The sequence below is a fragment of the Culex pipiens genome, chromosome 2 (genome assembly GCF_016801865.2).
Source record: "Culex pipiens pallens isolate TS chromosome 2, TS_CPP_V2, whole genome shotgun sequence".
Lineage (NCBI taxonomy): Eukaryota > Metazoa > Arthropoda > Insecta > Diptera > Culicidae > Culex > Culex pipiens.
In genome coordinates, this window is record NC_068938.1 from 10775172 (window position 1) to 10795531 (window position 20360).

General features: G+C 42.1%; 2 protein-coding genes across 17 annotated transcripts in view; one reads left to right on the forward strand and one right to left on the reverse strand.

The window, feature by feature from the left end:
- The first annotated feature begins 7032 nt into the window (after nt 1-7032).
- Nucleotides 7033-9575, forward strand: LOC120423975 (elongation factor G, mitochondrial). Its single transcript, XM_039587967.2, has 2 exons — nt 7033-7236; nt 7320-9575. The coding sequence occupies exons 1-2, from the start codon at nt 7180-7182 to the stop codon at nt 9495-9497; spliced, it is 2235 nt and encodes a 744-aa protein (XP_039443901.1). The 5' UTR covers nt 7033-7179; the 3' UTR covers nt 9498-9575.
- A 720-nt stretch (nt 9576-10295) lies between these two features.
- Nucleotides 10296-20360, reverse strand: part of LOC120423992 (electrogenic sodium bicarbonate cotransporter 1) — an 86325-nt gene continuing 76260 nt past the window's right edge. For 13 of the 16 annotated variants that reach the window (XM_039587992.1, XM_052708980.1, XM_039587989.2 and 10 more), the window contains 8 exons: nt 16628-17305; nt 16288-16573; nt 15723-16228; nt 15343-15655; nt 15031-15276; nt 11860-12116; nt 11679-11772; nt 10296-10722 (listed from right to left, as the gene is read on the reverse strand). In XM_039587992.1, coding sequence (XP_039443926.1) covers nt 10621-10722; nt 11679-11772; nt 11860-12116; nt 15031-15276; nt 15343-15655; nt 15723-16228; nt 16288-16573; nt 16628-17305 — 2482 coding nt within the window. In that variant the 3' untranslated portion in view covers nt 10296-10620. Of the gene's footprint in view, nt 10723-11503; nt 11773-11859; nt 12117-12313; nt 12759-15030; nt 15277-15342; nt 15656-15722; nt 16229-16287; nt 16574-16627; nt 17306-20360 lie in introns of those variants that run through there. The other 3 variants (XM_039588002.2, XM_039588003.2, XR_005606299.2) reach the window with 2 other exon arrangements.

Genomic DNA, 20360 nt, shown 5'->3' on the forward strand with positions numbered 1-20360 from the left:
AGAACTTTGTCCTAAGGTTTCTATACGTGGTGTCAATCCAAAATTTTCGCGAAGCGAAAACGTTACGTGACGAATTCCCCTCTCGGCAAATTTCCCCTCAAAAGTACACGCTGGTTGGTCGAACAAACGTTTCCCAATCAGTCAAACGAGAGACGTGAGATTGATGTATCTAAAATTACCCCCACTCCACCTCATAATTTTCGGATCATCGACGGGGCAACAAAACTAAACCTAAGCCAACAAAACTCGGCTCGATAATTCATTCTGTTGCTGGACGTCGACGAGTCAACATAAGGAGCAGATGGTCTGGTGGTCCGGGAGCAGATGGCATGGATCAGCCAAGACATGCCAGCCGGCATTAGAAGGAGTCGATAATTGGAATTGGCCACCACCTGGAGTGTTCGGAGGCCCCGTTGGCTGAAGTGTTCGTAGTGGCCACAATCCGGAGTGGCCGGAGGCCCCGGGGATATTCCGATGGGGGGACATTTGCCGAACCATAAGAGTATGGGCAATATGGGTATCAAACTTTATAGTTTTTGATACTGGATGTGAAATTTGACATCTCGGCAGTAGTGGCCACAATCCGGGGTGGCCGGAGGCCCCGGGGATATTCCGATGGAGGGACATTTGCCGAGCCATAAGAGTATGGGCAATATGGGTATCAAACTTTATGGTTTTTGATACTGGATATGAAATTTGACATTTCGGCAGAAGTGGCCACAATCCGGAGTGGCCGGAGGCCCCAGGGATGTTCCGATGGGGGGACATTTGCCGAACCATAAGAGAATGGGCAATATGGGTATCAAACTTTATGGTTTTTGATACTGGATATGAAATTTGACATTTCGGCAGTAATGGTCACAATCCGGAGTGGCCGGAGGCCCCGGGGATGTTCCGATGGGGGGACATTTGCCGAGCCATAAGAGTATGGGCAATATGGGTATCAAACTTTATGGTTTTTGATACTGGATATGAAATTTGACATTTCTGCAGTAATGGCCACAATCCGGAGTGGCCGGAGGCCCCGGGGATGTTCCGATGGGGGGACATTTGCCGAACCAGAAGAGTAGGGGCAATATGGGTATCAAACTTTATGGTTTTTGATACTGGATATAAAATTTGACATTTCGGCAGAAGTGGCCACAATCCGGAGTGGCCGGAGGCCCCAGGGATGTTCCGATGGGGGGACATTTGCCGAACCATAAGAGTATGGGCAATATGGGTATCAAACTTTATGGTTTTTGATACTGGATATGAAATTTGACATTTCGGCAGAAGTGGCCACAATCCGGAGTGGCCGGAGGCCCCAGGGATGTTCCGATGGGGGGACATTTGCCGAACCATAAGAGTATGGGCAATATGGGTATCAAACTTTATGGTTTTTGATACTGGATATGAAATTTGACATTGCGGCAGTAATGGTCACAATCCGGAGTGGCCGGAGGCCCCGGGGATGTTCCGATGGGGGGACATTTGCCGAGCCATAAGAGTATGGGCAATATGGGTATCAAACTTTATGGTTTTTGATACTGGATGTGAAATTTGACATCTCGGCAGTAGTGGCCACAATCCGGGGTGGCCGGAGGCCCCGGGGATATTCCGATGGAGGGACATTTGCCGAACCATAAGAGTAGGGGCAATATGGGTATCAAACTTTATGGTTTTTGATACTGGATATAAAATTTGACATTTCGGCAGAAGTGGCCACAATCCGGAGTGGCCGGAGGCCCCAGGGATGTTCCGATGGGGGGACATTTGCCGAACCATAAGAGTATGGGCAATATGGGTATCAAACTTTATGGTTTTTGATACTGGATATGAAATTTGACATTTCGGCAGTAATGGTCACAATCCGGAGTGGCCGGAGGCCCCGGGGATGTTCCGATGGGGGGACATTTGCCGAGCCATAAGAGTATGGGCAATATGGGTATCAAACTTTATGGTTTTTGATACTGGATATGAAATTTGACATTTCTGCAGTAATGGCCACAATCCGGAGTGGCCGGAGGCCCCGGAGATGTTCCGATGGGGGGACATTTGCCGAACCATAAGAGTAGGGGCAATATGGGTATCAAACTTTATGGTTTTTGATACTGGATATAAAATTTGACATTTCGGCAGAAGTGGCCACAATCCGGAGTGGCCGGAGGCCCCAGGGATGTTCCGATGGGGGGACATTTGCCGAACCATAAGAGTATGGGCAATATGGGTATCAAACTTTATGGTTTTTGATACTGGATATGAAATTTGACTTTTCGGCAGTAATGGCCACAATCCGGAGTGGCCGGAGGCCCCGGGGATGTTCCGATGGGGGACATTTGCCGAACCATATGAGTTGGGGCAATATGGGTATCAAACTTTATGGTTTTTTATACTGAATATGAAATTTGACATTTCGGCAGTAGTGGCCACAATCCGGAGGCCCCGGGGATGTTCCGATGGGGGACATTTGCCGAACCATAAGAGTTGGGGCAATATGGGTATCAAACTTTATGGTTTTTGATACTGAATATGAAATTTGACATTGCGGCAGTAGTGGCCATAATCCGGAGTGGCCGGAGGCCCCGGGGATGTTCCGATGGGGGGACATTTGCCGAACCATAAGAGTTGGGGCAATATGGGTATCAAACTTTATGGTTTTTGATACTGAATATGAAATTTGACATTGCGGCAGTAGTGGCCACAGTCCGGAGTGGCCGGAGGCCCCGTCGATGTTCCGATGGGGGGACATTTGCCGAACCATAAGAGTAGGGGCAATATGGGTATCAAACTTTATGGTTTTTGATACTGGATATGAAATTTGACATTTCGGCAGTAATGGCCACAATCCGGAGTGGCCGGAGGCCCCGTCGATGTTCCGATGGGGGGACATTTGCCGAACCATAAGAGTAGGGGCAATATGGGTATCAAACTTTATGATTTTTGATACTGTATATGAAATTTGACATTTCGGCAGTAGTGGCCACAATACGGAGTGGCCGGAGGCCCCGTCGATGTTCCGATGGGGGGACATTTGCCGAACCATAAGAGTAGGGGCAATATGGGTATCAAACTTTATGGTTTTTGATACTGGATATGAAATTTGACATTTCGGCAGTAGTGGCCACAATCCGGAGTGGCCGGAGGCCCCGGGGATGTTCCGATGGGGGGACATTTGCCGAACCATAAGAGTAGGGGCAATATGGGTATCAAACTTTATGGTTATTAAGAATCTAGGGAATCTTGGGAAAATTTGGACCAGACAATGTAATCGAAAATTTCAGCAACCATCTTGCAAAGTTCTTTGTCATATTGGTCATGTGTAACATAACCACCTGCACCTTTTTTAAACACAAAAACTCGTTTTCTTAAAACCATTGGTTCAGTTGTTTAAAATGCTTCCAAATACATATGTTATAACTACTTTTTAACCATGAAGCAAGTGTTTTTTGAATCCAGATTTTTTTTTAAAAAAAAGGTCCTATAAGCTATTGTGTTTCATATGTTTATACTGCCGTTCTACGCATAATTGTCCCATAGAGATCTCCACGGTTTCTATCACGCACACCATGATTCTGTGTTAGTATTTGTAATTAATGTATTGTTTTGGTTTTGATCGATTGTGATTGGCTGAATTCCAAGCAGCTGATTTTGTTTACACTAATTTTACGCAGACATAGGCAAATCGAGTAGACATATCGCCTGTAAAAACCAGCTGTTTTCCACGTGCTCGTGGTATAACAAAGGACACAGCTGATTTTGACAGACGAATCATTCTACTCGATTTGCCTATGTCTGCGTGTAAATTTGGTTACAAACTAACACACTCTCGCGCGTGGATATCTCTATAGAGATCTCCACGATTTCTCTCACGCACACCATAATTCTGTGTTAGTATTTGTATTTAAAGTATTGTTTTGGTTTTGATCGATTGTGATTGGCTGAATTCCAAGCAGCTGATTTTGTTTACACTATTTTTACGCAGACATAGGCAAATCGAGTAGCCGAACTGGCCTGTAAATACCAGCTGTTTACCACGTGCTCGTGGTAGAACAAAGGACACAGCTGATTTTGACAGACGAATCATTCTACTCGATTTGCCTATGTCTGCGTGTAAATTTTGTTACAAACTAACACACTCTCGCGTGTGGATATCTCTATGTCGTTTTTGGACGATTCTGACTTTTTTAGTTTTACATATACTTTCCGAAAAACAAATAAAAGCTAGTACTTTATTAAGAAAATCATTGAAAACAACACCAAGTCTGTTTGTCCCATCTTTGAACTTCTACGCATAATTGTCCCACCAAGTATTTTCTATCACGAAATCATGAGTTTTACGAAGCATTTTATCTTGTTTACCTGTTTATCTGCAAGAGGATTACACATAAGGGTGATAAAATGTTAATCGGGGTGATTAGGGACTTATAGGGCGCATAGGGACCCACGGGACAATTATGCGTAGAAACACAGGAATCGATCGAAAAATTTCAATCGCGTTTTTCTCAGTTGCCCGTTTTTGAACATGGGACAATTATGCGTAGAACGGCAGTATAGGAGCTAATAAAAAAAGTCTAGAAATATAATATTGAAATCATGAAAATCTAAGCATTTTTAGATATATACTTAGATTATCTGATGTTGGCTCATTGCAAAACTCACGAACACTCAAAAAAAAAAAGAAAAATAAAGAATTTTGGAATTTTTCAATTCAAGATTTTTGGAATTTTTAATTTCACAGATAAAATTTAGTAATTTCAGAAATTTTGAATTCAAGATTTTTGGAATTTTTAATTTCACAGATAAAATTTAGTAATTTCAGAATTTTAAAAATACAAAATTTCCAGATCACAAAATTTTAGAATGCTAGGATATTAAAATTTTTGAATTAAAAATTTAAATAATTTTGAATTCAAAGAATTTTAGAAAGTTCTACACTGAAACCCCGATGGTTTGACACCAACTGTTGTCAAACGAACGGGGTCACTTTTTAGTTTGACACCCTCTTTACACAGAGCTCACACTTACTACCAAACGTTTTGTTTGATAGTATGTGTGAGTCCCGTGTAAAAAGTGACAGTTCGTCACTTTTTAGTTTGACTTTGACCAACCAACGGGGTACAAACTAAAAAAGTGTCAAACGAAAAAGTGACCAACCACCGGGGGTTGAGTGTAATTTAAAACCATAGAAATTTGAAATTTTAGATTCCTAATCTAATCTAATCTAATCAGACCCTAGCGCAGCCAATCTTTCGAAGGGATCCTGGAGAGTGCCTTAGGTTAGATGACGCCTAGCACTCTTCTTGTCATTTATTAACATTTGTAGTGCGCCATTGCATCGGAATGCATTGAAACAACACAAGCGTTAAAGCGGCCAGGCCTACTGCGTAAAGCCATATCGCAGAGATGACTCGTAATTGGGTTGAGTTTGAGCACTGAGTGTTCGAACAACAACACAATTCTGAATCGACAGGGGAGGAAGAAGCGTGGGGACACACCACCATACGCTCCGAGATTTTGGTTGTATTCGTTGGGAGCACCATGCTAAGAAGGTTTGGTACTCCGGGACCCTCTGGGATGGGACATTGTATTTCCACGAATGCCCTGGACACTATTTGCCGTGGTTATAGCACCACAACTCGCTCTGTATAGAAATTTGATATTTTAGATTTTTTAAGAATCTTAAAAATTATAAATGTAAAAATATTAAAATTGTGAAATTTTAAAACTTGAGAATTTTAACATTTTCAAGAAAATTTTGGAATTTGACGATTTCATAATTTTATAATGTTAAATTTTTTTAATCGTGTACTGCCGCTCTACGCATAATTGTCCCATGTTTAAAAAAGTGTAGCTGATAGAAACGCGATTGAAATTTTTCGTCCGTTTTTTGTGTTTTTAAGGTATAATTATCCCTCGAATTATCCCGTGGGTCCCTATTCACCTCATAAGTCCCTAATCATGCCAGTTAGCAGTTTATCCCTCTTATTAGTAATTCTCTTGCTATACAATAGGTAAACAAGACACAATACGTCGTAAAACTGATAATTTCGTAAAAAAAACTTGGTGGGACAATTATGCGTAGAAGTTCAAAGATGGGACAAACATACTTGGTGTTGTTTTCAATGAGTTATTTTATGTGTTTTTCGAAAAGTAAACGTCAAACTAAACTTAAAAATGACAAAAAGTTAGAATCGACCAAAAATTACATGGGACAATTATACGTAGAACGACAGTGTAGTTTTCTTAATAATTTCAGAATTTTAAATTTTTCAAAATTCAGTATCTTGAAACAGCATTTAAAATATTGCCATTTCAGACTTGTATGATTATTAAATTTATGAGTTTTTTGAAATCAAAGTTCCAAGATACTGAATTTTGAAACATTTAAAATTCTAAAATTATCAAGATAATTACACGATTTTTAAATTTTAGCATGATAAAATTATAAATTACGAACTATTTCGTAAGAAATTACGAACTATTTTAGAATTTTGTGTTAAAAATTAAGTTTTTTATACCTTTGTTTTGATGAAAGAAAGGGTTTTCTGTAACTTAAAAAAATGCTCCTAAATATTTATTAGCTCATATGCTCTGTTGCACCAAAAGAAGAAGGCTATACCAACAAACTGATTTTATTATTAAATTTAATGAGATACAGAGCATTATGATCAATTTTCTTCGAAAATGATTAACGGATTCACATTGAAAATCCATTTTAGATCCTTTGCGTTCGTATAAAAGGTCAATGTAGGTACTCAGAAAAATATGTTTTATCGTTGTGAACAATAATATCACAAATTTTAGCTTTATTTTAAGGATCCAATTTCGAGCCAAATCTTAAGGTTCTCTTTTATCGTTGAAGTTTGTGATGGGAAAATTCGAAAAAAAATGAGGAAAAGCAAAAATCTTGAAAAAAATTATATGTTTCAGTTGTCGCCCTATTACTTTGCTGCATGGTCTCGCACAACCAAAACAACTTTGCATTGGAAACGAACTCCCAGATTCTAACCTCACTCACGTGCGCTGTCATGTTTTGCGCTCTCTCTTCCCTGCTGCCTCCTTCCAGTCTCGCGCAATCGATCGCGTTTCGCGTACAACTTTTCGGTGCCACCTTCCTCCGGAAATTCCAGCGGTTCCGCCTGCCGGAAAAAGTTCCCCGAGTGTCAAAAAAAGTCCCCGTAACCGAACCGCTTCGCGATGACCATCAGCTGCCTGCTGCGAATACGCCCGGCGTTGGCCAAATCGTTTTTCGAGGTAGGTTCTTGCGCTTGCTGCTTGGGTTGCGTCAAGTTATGTAACTTTTACCGGTGGTTTGGGTTTGTTCCGTCCTTTTGCAGAATGGCCAGCGTGCGTTCGCGAGTCACGCGGCGTTTGCCGAGCATGCGAAGCTGGAGCGCATTCGGAACATCGGCATTTCGGCGCACATTGACAGCGGCAAGACGACGCTGACGGAGCGGATTTTGTTTTACACCGGCCGGATCAAGGAGATGCACGAGGTCAAGGGGAAGGACAATGTGGGTGCGACCATGGACTCGATGGAGCTTGAGCGGCAGCGGGGGATTACGATCCAGAGTGCGGCCACCTATACGGTGTGGAAGGATCATAATATTAATATAATTGACACGCCGGGGCATGTGGACTTTACGGTGGAGGTGGAACGTGCGCTGAGGGTGTTGGACGGAGCGGTGCTGGTTCTGTGCAGCGTCGGTGGCGTCCAGAGCCAAACGTTGACCGTGAACAGGCAGATGAAGCGGTACAATGTGCCGTGTTTGGCGTTCATCAACAAGCTCGACCGGATGGGGGCCAATCCGTACCGGGTTCTGGGCCAGATGAAGTCCAAGCTGAACCACAACGCGGCGTTCATTCAGCTTCCGATCGGTGTGGAGAGTAACTGCAAGGGCATTGTGGATCTGGTCAAGCAAAAGGCTCTTTACTTTGACGACCAGCTGGGATTGACGGTGCGCGAGGACGAGATCCCGCAGGACATGCGAACCGAGTGTGACGAACGACGCCACGAGCTGATTGAGCAGCTGTCGAACGTGGACGATGCAATCGGGGAGTTGTTTTTGGAGGAGAAAACGCCGACGCCGCAGGATTTGATGGGTGCGATTCGGAGATCGACGTTGAAGCGAACTTTCACGCCGGTTCTCGTTGGGACCGCCCTTAAGAACAAGGGAGTTCAACCGCTGTTGGATGCCGTACTTGATTATCTGCCAAACCCCGGTGAGGTCGAGAACCTTGCAATGATCGAGAAGAAGGGCGAGGAGCCGCAGAAGGTCTTTCTGAATCCGGCTCGGGATGGCAAGGATCCGTTTGTAGGGCTGGCGTTCAAGCTGGAAGCGGGTCGCTTTGGTCAGTTGACCTACCTGCGATGCTACCAAGGCGTACTCAAGAAGGGCGACAGCATTTTCAACGTACGATCCGGCAAGAAGGTTCGTCTGGCTCGGCTGGTGCGACTTCACTCGAACAACATGGAAGACGTGAACGAAGTCTACGCCGGGGACATTTTCGCCCTGTTTGGCGTGGACTGCGCCAGCGGAGACACTTTCGTGACCGACCCCAAGCTCGAGCTGTCCATGGAATCGATTTTTGTCCCCGATCCGGTCGTCTCAATGGCCATCAAGCCCACAAACACCAAAGATCGCGACAACTTCTCCAAGGCCGTGGCCCGTTTCACCAAGGAAGATCCCACGTTCCGCTTCGCGTACGACCCCGACGTTAAGGAAACGCTCGTCTCCGGCATGGGCGAACTGCACCTGGAAATCTACGCCCAACGCATGGAGCGCGAGTACAACTGCCCGGTCACCCTGGGAAAACCCAAAGTCGCCTTCCGCGAAACGCTCGTCGCTCCGTGCGAGTTTGACTACCTGCACAAGAAGCAGTCGGGTGGACAGGGTCAGTACGGTCGCGTTACGGGCATCCTCGAACCGCTACCCCCGCACCAAAACACGGTCATCGAGTTCACCGACGAAACCATCGGCACGAACGTCCCCAAGCAGTTCGTCCCGGCCATCGAGAAAGGCTTCCGCCAGATGGCCGAAAAGGGTCTCCTCTCGGGTCACAAGCTGTCCGGGCTCAAGTTTCGCCTCCTGGACGGTGCCCACCACATTGTGGACTCGTCCGAGCTGGCGTTTATGTTGGCCGCGCAGGGCGCCATCAAGAGCGTGTTCGAGAACGGCAGTTGGCAGATTCTGGAACCGGTCATGATGGTGGAGGTCACGGCGCCGGAAGAGTTCCAGGGAACGGTGATCGGGCAGCTGAACAAGCGGCACGGTATCATCACGGGCACAGAGGGAACCGAGGGTTGGTTCACGATCTACGCCGAGGTGCCGCTGAACGACATGTTTGGGTACGCGGGTGAGCTGCGGTCGAGCACGCAGGGCAAGGGCGAGTTCAGCATGGAGTACAGCCGGTACTCGCCGTGCATGCCGGACGTGCAGGAGCAGCTGATGCGGGAGTACCAGGCCTCGCAAGGAATCGCCGTGCCGGACAAGAAGCAGAAGAAGAAGAATTAAGTGGGGGACGAGCGGAGGAGTGCCGATCTGTACATATTAGGGTTTAACATTGTGATAATAAATGGAAATATTCGACTATGGTGTTGTTGGGCATTTCTCAAACACAGACGTCAATTTCAAATGCTGAAAGCCGCAATTTCTGCCACCAAAAAATCCATATATCATTCAAAGATCCCTTGCTTCAAAAATTGTGTTTAAAACAGTAACACCGCCCTTCAAAACTTGATACGTTACTTCATGCGGGTAATCTCGAGACTCCCGCAGTTCTCCAATGTGGATGACCAGTTGAAGAAATTTTTCTCCTTGCTTGAGGTCCTCCCGTTAAAATTTCGTCCGAGAATGGAAATTCGAAGATGGGTACATCTGATGGTGGTGTTTGGGATATAAAAGGGCGATATTCATGGGGACCATGGGCAGGAGCAAGCGGGATAAAGATGGACGCCGGGACTGCGTGTGGTTTCATCGTTTTAGGGTCCATGGCTCGAGCTCGGATCGGTCACTCCTTGCTGCTCCTCTCAAGACCGAACCGCGACAACTCCCCCGAGTAGTCAAATCAGAAGCATGCGGAACCAAAGAACCACGCTTGGAATATGAACCAGACCTTACCGACGACTTTTTCAAGCATACGAACCCGAACTTTAGTGAACACAACTTAAAAATAATATAACAGTCTTATTTAAAATTAAAATGAAAACATGCAGAGCAGCATTCATAAACGTCAACACGCGCGCGCGGCTTACTTCGATCTCCGAAAATTAAACTTTTTGGGATTTTCTCTTGCAAATTATTAAAAAAAAAAACATTTTTGTATTGTTTATTCCATAATATCAGGCTCAAACTTTACAATTGGGAGTTTTATCTGTTTGCTTCATCAGTTTATCGAAAAATTCAATAATTGAGATTTGCTTGTGTTCTTCATTCTCTAGAAACGAAAAAAAGTTACATTTCTTTTGCTTGTGGTATAAGAGTGAGAGTCACTAGTACAATATATTTGATTCCTAAAAATACGCGCTCTTTCCAGTTCACATTTTCGCTCGCCTCTTACAAACCTTTCGAAACATTTTGAGCTGTTCAACAACTGCGTCGTCCCTCAACAAAAACACCAAACTTGAACGTTTTTTTGTTACACCTGCGTCTCGGAAGCCCGACGTCGTCTGCTGGCGGTTCCTCGTTCTGCCGCATCGTTCGGCGAATCCAGACTCATCCAGAACTCGCGCTTTAGCTTCTGCGGCGGTGGAGGATAAACAAGGAGGTCGGTGAATGTATAAGGATAGAGACATAGTTTACGGGTCAGATTGGTTGGGTAGTTCTGTGTTTAGTTTGTTAATTAGTTTGGGGAATTGACTAACATTTTGCTACAGTCTGTGATTATTTTGAATGATTTCAACAAAAATGGAAAATAATTATCCACAAACATAACAAATCGCTTGAAAATTTGTATGGTAATTTACAGTGATATCCTTTGAAATCAAGGAAACTCTATGAAAACAAGTCAAAATCAAAACCTCGACCGCGAACACTTTCAATGTGCTTGCATTTCGGCGTTTCTGAACTTTTCTTTGAAGTCTACATTTGGGCGTTATTATCGCAAAGCAGAACACATCCCAGTCAGGAAAGTGTCGTGCGCTTCGTGCGGCTTGCTAAAATGTAAAATCAGCCAAGACACATCCGAGACACACCGATTTCGAAATTTTGATTTTAGGAACGTTACACAGGAAGGATTTTATTTGTGTTTCACTTGTTTTCACGGAATTTCCCAGCATGATCCCGACCGTTTTTTTTAAATTCAATGTTCAACTATTCAACGAATCCTGATGATTCTACGGTGTACACTGGTAATATGAGGTTATGTTTTCTACTGTGGTTTGCATTAGCTAAAAATGGTTTCAAAACTTCTCAAAAGACTACTTTTTGCATTCAATCTGCCTCATCAAAACTGTGTGCGTGATATTTAACAATTTATTAGAAACGATGTGGTAAATTGTCTACATTTGGAGGCTGCTTACACGTGTACGGACAACGGGGGTCTTCACACCTAATTGATGGTTAGCTAAGGGGGGGGGGGGTTTGTATTTGGGGGGTTCTTTTGAGTAATTTCTTGGTCAAAAGTTGTCTAGTTTTCGCTCTTTTCTCGGTTGGTGTCTGGCAAACAGTACGGAGGATTTCGTTTCTAGGTTAGACCTGTGTTCGTTTCTGGTGGCTGCTTAATTGACGCTTGTTGGCCGGATCCAGGTCCGGCGGGTTCGTCTCTTCCTCCTCCCGCATCGTGGACAGTCTGGAATGGGCGGCAAGTGTTAGTATTTCTTGTGTTTCAACCCGAAATTTACCTATTTTTTCATTATTTTTTTTTTATCAAACGTACGATTGTTGTTGCGTTTGCTGATTGGTGTTGTTTTGATTGTTGGGGCTGGTTCTACTGAGGTTTCCGGTTGGTACTGGCGGTGGGACGTTGGTCTGCTTTTTGGTGAACAGGATGTTGCAGTTGCTGTTGACCTGCTTCCAGATGGTCGTGCGGTTGACCTCTTCCGATATGTTGATTTTGCCGTTTTTACCCCCGACCACGAGCGCTCCATTTTCCAGCGGCAGCTGCAGATTGTCGGCCGAATGTCGGCCCGAATCCTGGAACCCGATTGGCGCGCACGCGAGTGGGAAAGAGAGAAAGAAAAACCGGAAATGGCGCAATGTGTGTTGCAATGAGACGAAATTCGAGGGTGGTGTAAACTTGTTAGGGTGGTGCGAAGTAGAAGAAAATATAAAAATTTTAAACAACCAAGCAGAATTTAAAGAGAATTTAAAAGAAATAAAACCAATCGAAATTTAACATGTTTCCGTCTTATATATTGTTCACTTTAATTTTGCTTACATGCCAATCGGTTCTTCACATTCGGTAAAAATTGTAAAATATCGCAATCTTTTATTTGGGGTTTCCCTAACTTTCGTCGTTCTTGTATATCAAATCGAAGTGTGTCCCTAATCTTCCTTCTTTTTGTATAATAAATTAATTGATTCAATTGCGACTTTTACAATGTTTCAGTTTTAGCTTTACGACACCAATTCGACTAATAGGTTTCCTAGTTGAGTATATTTTTCCCTAAAGGTTCCACAGTTGATTTAACAAAAACAAAATATCTTTCATGCACAAAAAATAATTGGTTAGTGAGTGTTTAAATATGTAACAAAACAAGAAAATCATTGACTAGATTGACTAGGTTGGGTGATGATGATTTGAGTTTTCGGCGTGGGTAGTAGCGAGCGAACTTCCTGTCGGAGTAAAATGAAAGAAATATAAGGAAACGAGAACGAAATTTATGGAGCATCAAAGATCGATCAAATACACAAAGCACCCTTGGAATATCGATTCTAACAAGATGTACTTTTACTGAAGAAACTAACGGTGAAGGCGTTAACTACACATGGTACATTTTTGCTTTTTTGTGATTTAAAACCAACCTTGAGTCAAAGTTTAAATTATCTTGTAAACTAAAGAATTTAAGGGATTCGAAATTTTTAAAATTCAGTTGACAATTAAAAATCTGAAATATTAAAGCATAATATTTGTATTTTAATGTAATAATCGAATGTGGGCAATTTCAAATTTCGTACAAGATATGAATTTATTGGATCGTATTTTTTTCAAATGCATATCCTTCTTTTTTATTTTGGCGATGAAAAATAATGAAGTGATTTTTTGCACAAATTTGTCAAAATTCCGGGTGCAAACAAAATTCCCGGGATCAGGGAGATTTGTACTGAGATTTTTCGTTTTTTTTTCAGTTAAAAATTTCATTGTTTGATTTCATTTTAACATGAAATTAGGTTTGGTTTACATTTAAAAAAATCACATTACATTTTTGTCACTGTTAGATGGTTTAGAAAGGCAACTCAACGAAAAATGATGTAAAATATGACTATGAATGTTTTTAATTAGACTGGAAACGAGTGTTATTTTCATTGAATGGTTCAGGCGTGTGTTGATTTCGTTTAATTAACTAGAACAGAGAAGAGATATTCGAATGAACAGTATTTATTTTTAAATATATTAAAATAATTTTTTCTTTTAATTCACACGAAAAAAATAAGAATTTGAATATTTTTTTTATAAATTTGTGAAATTCCCGGAGATAAAAAATAATCCCGGAATCCGGGAAATTTGTCCCGGGATTTTCCGTGTTCTTTTTTTTTAAATTAAAATTTTATTGTTCGATTTCATATTAACATGAAGTTAAGTTTGGTTTGCATTTGTCATTTGTTTAATTGGCCTCGTTAATTTGTTAGCATAACACTTTATATCAAGTCAAGGAAAAAAAATCTCATTTGATTTTAGTCACTGCGTGATGATTTAGGATGGCAACTCAACGACAAATTATTTAAAATTTGACTCTGAATGCTTTCAACTAAACTGGAAACGCGTGTTGTTTTTATTTAATGATTCAAGCATTTTCAAGTAACATCAAATGGGGACGCTTTACATTTTAGCTTACGGCCAACCATGCGTCACCCTCACACGTGTTTGGGGTTCAAATGGCTACTAATGTGATTGAGCGTTTTAGTGTATTTTCGGATGCATGTCAAGGGGAAAGTAACTTAAAAAAAATCAACACAAAATTAATCAACTAAAGCTTTATTACACGATTGATGGGCTAAACTAAACGATGTACAGTTGTAAATAAAATCTATCAAACTAAAAGTAAAAAATATATAAAATACAACATAAGGTATCGTCAGATTTTTGTGTGCGTGTACTGTAAATAGTGATGTCTCGTGTGGTGATCTAAAACTAAAGAATAAAATGAAAAATGCTACAACATTTTAAAATTTACTTCCTACTAAAAAGATCTATCAATTAAACTACGAGAGTACGATTTAAAGATAACTAAAAGTAAGTGGAATAAAATGGCTCAGAGGAGTTCCAACGCAAATTTTGTTCGATTCAATTAGAGTCTTTTCATTCACTTTTTTTACACCACCGTCAACTGGGGCGAATTGGGACACATGGGGCGAATTGGGACAGCAGTTTTAACCATGTTAGAGCAAAATATTTTTATTTTTCTGATTGGTTTCGGACAGAACAGATTCAGACCAACAAAATGTTTACACCCATTTCCAAATTTAAACCCTTTAAGTGCTCTAAAAACTGCTGTCCCTATTCAGACTGTAGTCCCGATTCGCCCCAGATGACGGCACCAAAACTCTGATCATACTGAGAGATAGAAAGACAAAGACATAGAGAGTGAGTGAAGAAAACAAAGAACGGATGCACTTTTTGCGGACAGATGGTGTGACTAAGACAGAAGAATTGGAACAGGTTTTAGCTGCTCTGTGCGTGGTTGTTTGCAGTGTTGTTGGATTGTTGTTGTTGGGTTGTGGTTGTGTTGTTGGTGGGTGTTGGTTTGCTGGTGTTGGTGGAGTTGTTGGTGCTGTTGTTGTGGGTCTGTTTGCTACTAGCTTCTACGACTTTCGATACGGAAGTGGTAACGGGTAGCGAGTTACGCTGGCTTAGACAACAACCAAAGATTCGTCGAATGAGGCCCACCTCGCCATCGTCGAGCTGCCGCAGGTCGTCGGCGTGGGCCCGCTTTGTCATCTCGGGCATGACGTCGTCCAGGATTTTCAGCTCGCGCCGGGTGAACAACAGATCGAGCGACTTGCGGATGCCGATCATGACGACCAGCATCAGAGGGAACAAGATCGATGTGCTCGAGAAGGACTTGATCACCCACAGCATGATGAAGCAGCCCAGCTGAATGAGGGTGAACATGTGGACTCGCTTGATGGGTACCTGGAAGAGAGAGAGGGAGTTTGGTTAGGGTTGAACGGCGTTGAGTTTAATTTCCGGGTTACCAACCTGTCGCAAGAACATGTAGTCGGGTTGGTACTTGGCGGGCATGAACATGATCAGCAGCCGGTCGTAGAATTGCAGTCCCTTGAGGGACGCTGCACCCATGTACAGAAAGACGCCGTATAATACTGGCATTGGAATGTGCGAGAGGAGTGGCGTCAGCAGCACCGAGCAGCCGATCGTCAGGAAGATCAAGATGTGGGTAACGCGTTGCTCGAGTACGCCAAAGAACTGGGGCTTCTCGCCGGGAGCGGCCGTTTCCGACTCCAGCTTCAGCGAATTGACATGGTTAATACTGAGTACGGTAGCCGCGACGAACCTGCAAAATCGAAGATCATTGATTAGCGAACTGCGATCGAGTTCGGAGAAGGTCAACGCGATCATACCATGGTAGTCCCATCATCGTGCAGATCTGGATCAGGATTGCCAGCACGAACAGATCCAGATGGTAGCCGCAGCCCTTGTTTAGCTTATGCTCCTTTCTATTAATAATCACAGCCGTAATTTGCTGATCCATAAAGATCAGAATGGTACCGAGCAGAGCGGGCAGTATGGCGAGCACCGACGACCACACCGGGTTGCTCTCGTGGAATGGTTCAATGATCCAGCCGCGCTCCGGGATGGTCCGCTTGAACTCACTGGGAACCTGCAGCTTGGGCGTTGGCACGCGGGAGAAAAAGTCCAGCAGGGTCATCGAGAAGATCGCAATGATGACGGCGAAATCGCTCACGAATTGGCGCACGGTCGTGGTGAAGAACAGGGCGTTCTTAAAGTCCTTCAGAATAACCGAGATGATGTACGTACCCACGAACAGCACGAACGACATCAGGAAGACGTCCGAGACGTACTCGGGCTTGTCGCAGTCCATACCGGCGAGCGTTCCGTTGAGAAGCTGAAATAGCGATCGCGGTTGAGTTCGAGAAGACCTGCGCAACTAATCTCGTTACTCACCACACAAGACTTCCGGTCGTACTGTGCCCAATCGTGGATCGCCTCCGGAGACAGCGGATCCCCGGCCGGCGGTATACACGAACAGTCCGGCTTGCCACCCGACGTGTTCATGGGGAAGTCCGCCCCGATGAGGATCACGTTCTCGATCGCTTTGTAGATGAAGATGACCCCGATCAGACAGGCAAAGTTCTCCTCGGTGAACCTCGTAATGTAGCACACGAGAGCACTCGCATCGACGGCCACCAGGATCAGCAGAATGATGGCTATCCACGTCCCGATCCAGAATCTGTAGACAAATACGGTCATAATCAAGTCCAAATAGTTTCATTCAAGATCTCACCTAAAGGTCAGGTAGTCCCAGCCAACTCGCGTACAGAAATCGTACACGATCGTCTCGAACACCAGCACGGGGCCCGTACTCCCTAGAATCGTTAGCGGTTGCCCGGAAAAGAACCCGTACCCCATGCCGCACACAAATCCGGACACCAGCGACTCCATAGCGGCGATATTGTTCCCGGTGGCCGAACCCAGCAACCCCCCGAACGTGATGATCGGCGACAGACAGGCAAAGTACAGGAAAATCCAAGACGCGATACACTTCATGCTCAGTCCGTCCTTAAAGTCCGACCAGTACCACGGCTTCTTGCGCTTCAGATCGTTGACCAACCCGCCAAACAGCCGCCCACTCCGCGACAGTCCGCTCTGTTCGCGCTGGCGCTGTTCCTCCTCCTCCTCGTCGATCTCCTCCTTTGGGTTCTTCTCCGGGGGTCGCTTGCGCACCTCCTGGGACGGTATCGCCGCCGGAGGTTCTATCCGGATGGACGGGTCCCACTCGCCCGGCGGAAGCACCGTTACGGCGTCCAAAAATTCGTCCACTCCGGCCAGGAGGTGTTCGCGCTTTTTAGCGCGGTACGCCACCTCGTGGAAGATCTCGTCCGACATGAGGGTGGCCATGGCGCGGCCGATCTCGTGGAAGCTGGTGTGACTTCCGGGTGGGCCGAGCAGGACGAAGATGAATCTGTAGGGGATGGGTTAACGTAAAGTTACTGTTGTAATTAGCCGAAACACTCGAGCCTTCATATATGGATAGTTAAACTAGAAGCATCGATTATCCGTAGTTTCAACTATCCATAGATTGGATTATCCGAATTATAATTATTTAAAGTTTCTTTGGGAAATAGCTTAGATAATCCGAAGTAATTACTCTTAGTATCTAATAATACGAAAGGGAAACCTTGATGATCTACTTGAAAATCCTCACAATTCAGTTCAAAAATTTCATGTTAAATTTTCAAAAAGTATGAAAGTATGAATACTCAAAATTGTTCAAAAACTACCGTATTTTTTGAAATTCTTCAAACTGTTGTTATTTGCATTATTTGGTATCAAACGAAGCGAAATTGTGTATGCTTTTTTACTTTGTTTTAGTTTTGTTTAAAAAATATAAAAATAATCACAAAGTACAATATTTTTTCGAAATGCCTCATTTTTTTTAATTTGCAATATGGGTATTAAACGTAGCGATTTTTCTGAGTTTTAACTTTATTAGAGTTTTTTGCTAAACTTTAAAAAAATAAGGCCGTTGCAAATATTTTTCAAAGTTCATGTCGCCCCTAGCCCCCCACCACCCCTTCAATGTTGGCCTGAATAATCAGGGGGTGAAAAACTTCAAAATTTTAATGAAAATTAAAGTTTAATCGACTGAAAACCAGTTTAAATGCATTTTCCCGCATTTATAATCATATTTAGCATGTTTGAACTCCTTTGAAAACATTTTAAATTTTCATGAAATAACAATGTACAGTCCCACGGAAAAGTTCTTTTTTTTGCGAAAAAAAAATCCGTCAATACCTCGATATTTTCAAAACTAATGATTGGAAAGCAACTGTACGCCTGTAAAATGCATTTTAAAACACTTTTTTCATCCAAATGTTGAAACCTAGGCTTGTAATTTCAATTTTCATATTTTTTTTTATTTATTGCCTCCGCCCCCCGCCCCTCTCGACTTTGGTCAGAGCCGAGGGACATAAACTTCAAAAAATATTTGCAACGGCCTAACGTATTTATGCATTTACAAATTATTGGAGTCTTTTTTGAAAAATACTAAAATTTACACAAAATACCATATTTTTCGAAAGTACTCAAATTTGCATAATTTGAAATATAGGTATCGAATGAAGCGAAATTTTTATGCTTTTTCACTTAACCCTTTCAAGCCTGAATTAAAAAAAAATATTTTTAGTTGATGATAGGTAAATGATCCTTAGGACCATACAAAAATTACTACTTTAGAAAATTTTGATTTTTGGGTCATATATGACCCATCAGGCCCGAAAGGGTTAAGACAGTTTTTTTGTTGTTAAAAACATGAAAATTTTATAAAATATTGTATTTTTCAAAAATACTAAAAATTTCTAAATTTTGTAAACTTTTTAGTTTTTAACAAAAAAAAAAAAAAACTCAAAAAAACTGAAAACGCATACAAAGTTTCGCTTCGTTTGATCCCACATTGCAAATTTTCTAAATTTGAGAATTTTCGGAAAAAACAGTATTTCATGATTTTTTTGTTGGTATTTAAAAAAAAAGCTTTAATACGCTGAACAAGCATACACAAAGCATAATAAAAGCAAAATTTCGCTTCGTTTGACACCCATATGGCAAGTTATGAAAATTTGAGTACTTTGGAAAAATATGGTAATATGTAAAAATTTTAGTATTTAAAAATATATAAAAAAGTTTAAAAAACATGTACAATTTTGCATCGTTTGATATCCATATTGCAATTCATAAATATTTGGGTACTTTCGAAAAAAAATACGGTATTTTGTGAAAAATTTCGAGTATTTATACTTTGAAACATACGATGTTTTTTAAAAATAAAAAAAATATACACTCAAACCCCGATGGTTTGACACCAACTGTTGTCAAACGAACGGGGTCACGTTTTAGTTTGACACCCTTTTTACACGGAGTTCACACACACTACCAAACGTTTGTTTTGATAGTGTGCGTGAGCGCCGTGTAAAAAGTGACAGTTCGTCACTTTTTAGTTTGACTTTGACCAACCAACGGGGTACAAACTAAAAAAGTGTCAAACGAAAAAGTGACCAACCACCGGGGGTTGAGTGTAAATAAATAGGACATAAACTTTAAAGTCGATTTTAGAAAGATTTAAAAAATTAGTTTGCGTCAATTATCGGCGAAAAGATTATCGCCGATGGAATTATCGAAATGACGATAACGATAGATTATTGTTATCGTCTTAACGATAACGATAACCATTATTTTTATTTTTAGACGATAATTTTATCGATTAACAACCTTGCTTCGATTATCCGAGGTTATTAAACTTACGCATAATCAGCAGAAAAGAAACCCTTGAAATATTTGAAAACTTCGTTCGAAAACCATTCTAAAGCATCTATCACGGGATTGAAACTCGTCTGAAAAACCTGTATCATTTTCTCAATCGAAACAGTGGCGCCACGTGGTGGTAGCTGCCCTGTTCTTTTACACTGTGAAATTATCCATAGCCAATCCAAGGAACCAGAAGGTGATAACAGATATGTCTGTCCAAAAGAGGTGCTGCAAAAAAACTTATTATTTTTAACAAATTTTCTAACAAATCAGCAACGAATTACAAGTTTGACAGTCGAACTACACTTAAAAGTTGGTCTTGTTATTTGTTTTTTCAAAACCGCATATTTTTAACGAAAATGCCAAAAATATTCGAAATCACCTTTTGCCTCTTGATGCTGCTTTGTGTTAGTATGAACAGTGAGAACTAGCGAAAATGCCTCACTTTCTTCTGATACAAGTCGCCATATTGAAATTGCTTGAAGATTCATACCCGTGCTTCTATCCTAACCAGGTCCCAGTACCGAAAAGGACCTAATAAAAATAATTTTATGAAAAAAGCTTCTATCCGAAAATCTGGATAACCCGACTAGGTTATACAAAGCATTTTTTATCCAAATACCAAATCCAAGTCTGAGGTCTCTAAACCTTGTAATTGCTAAATATTTGATCAGATTCAATTATCCGAATAAATTGGGGACTTTCATCCAGTTATC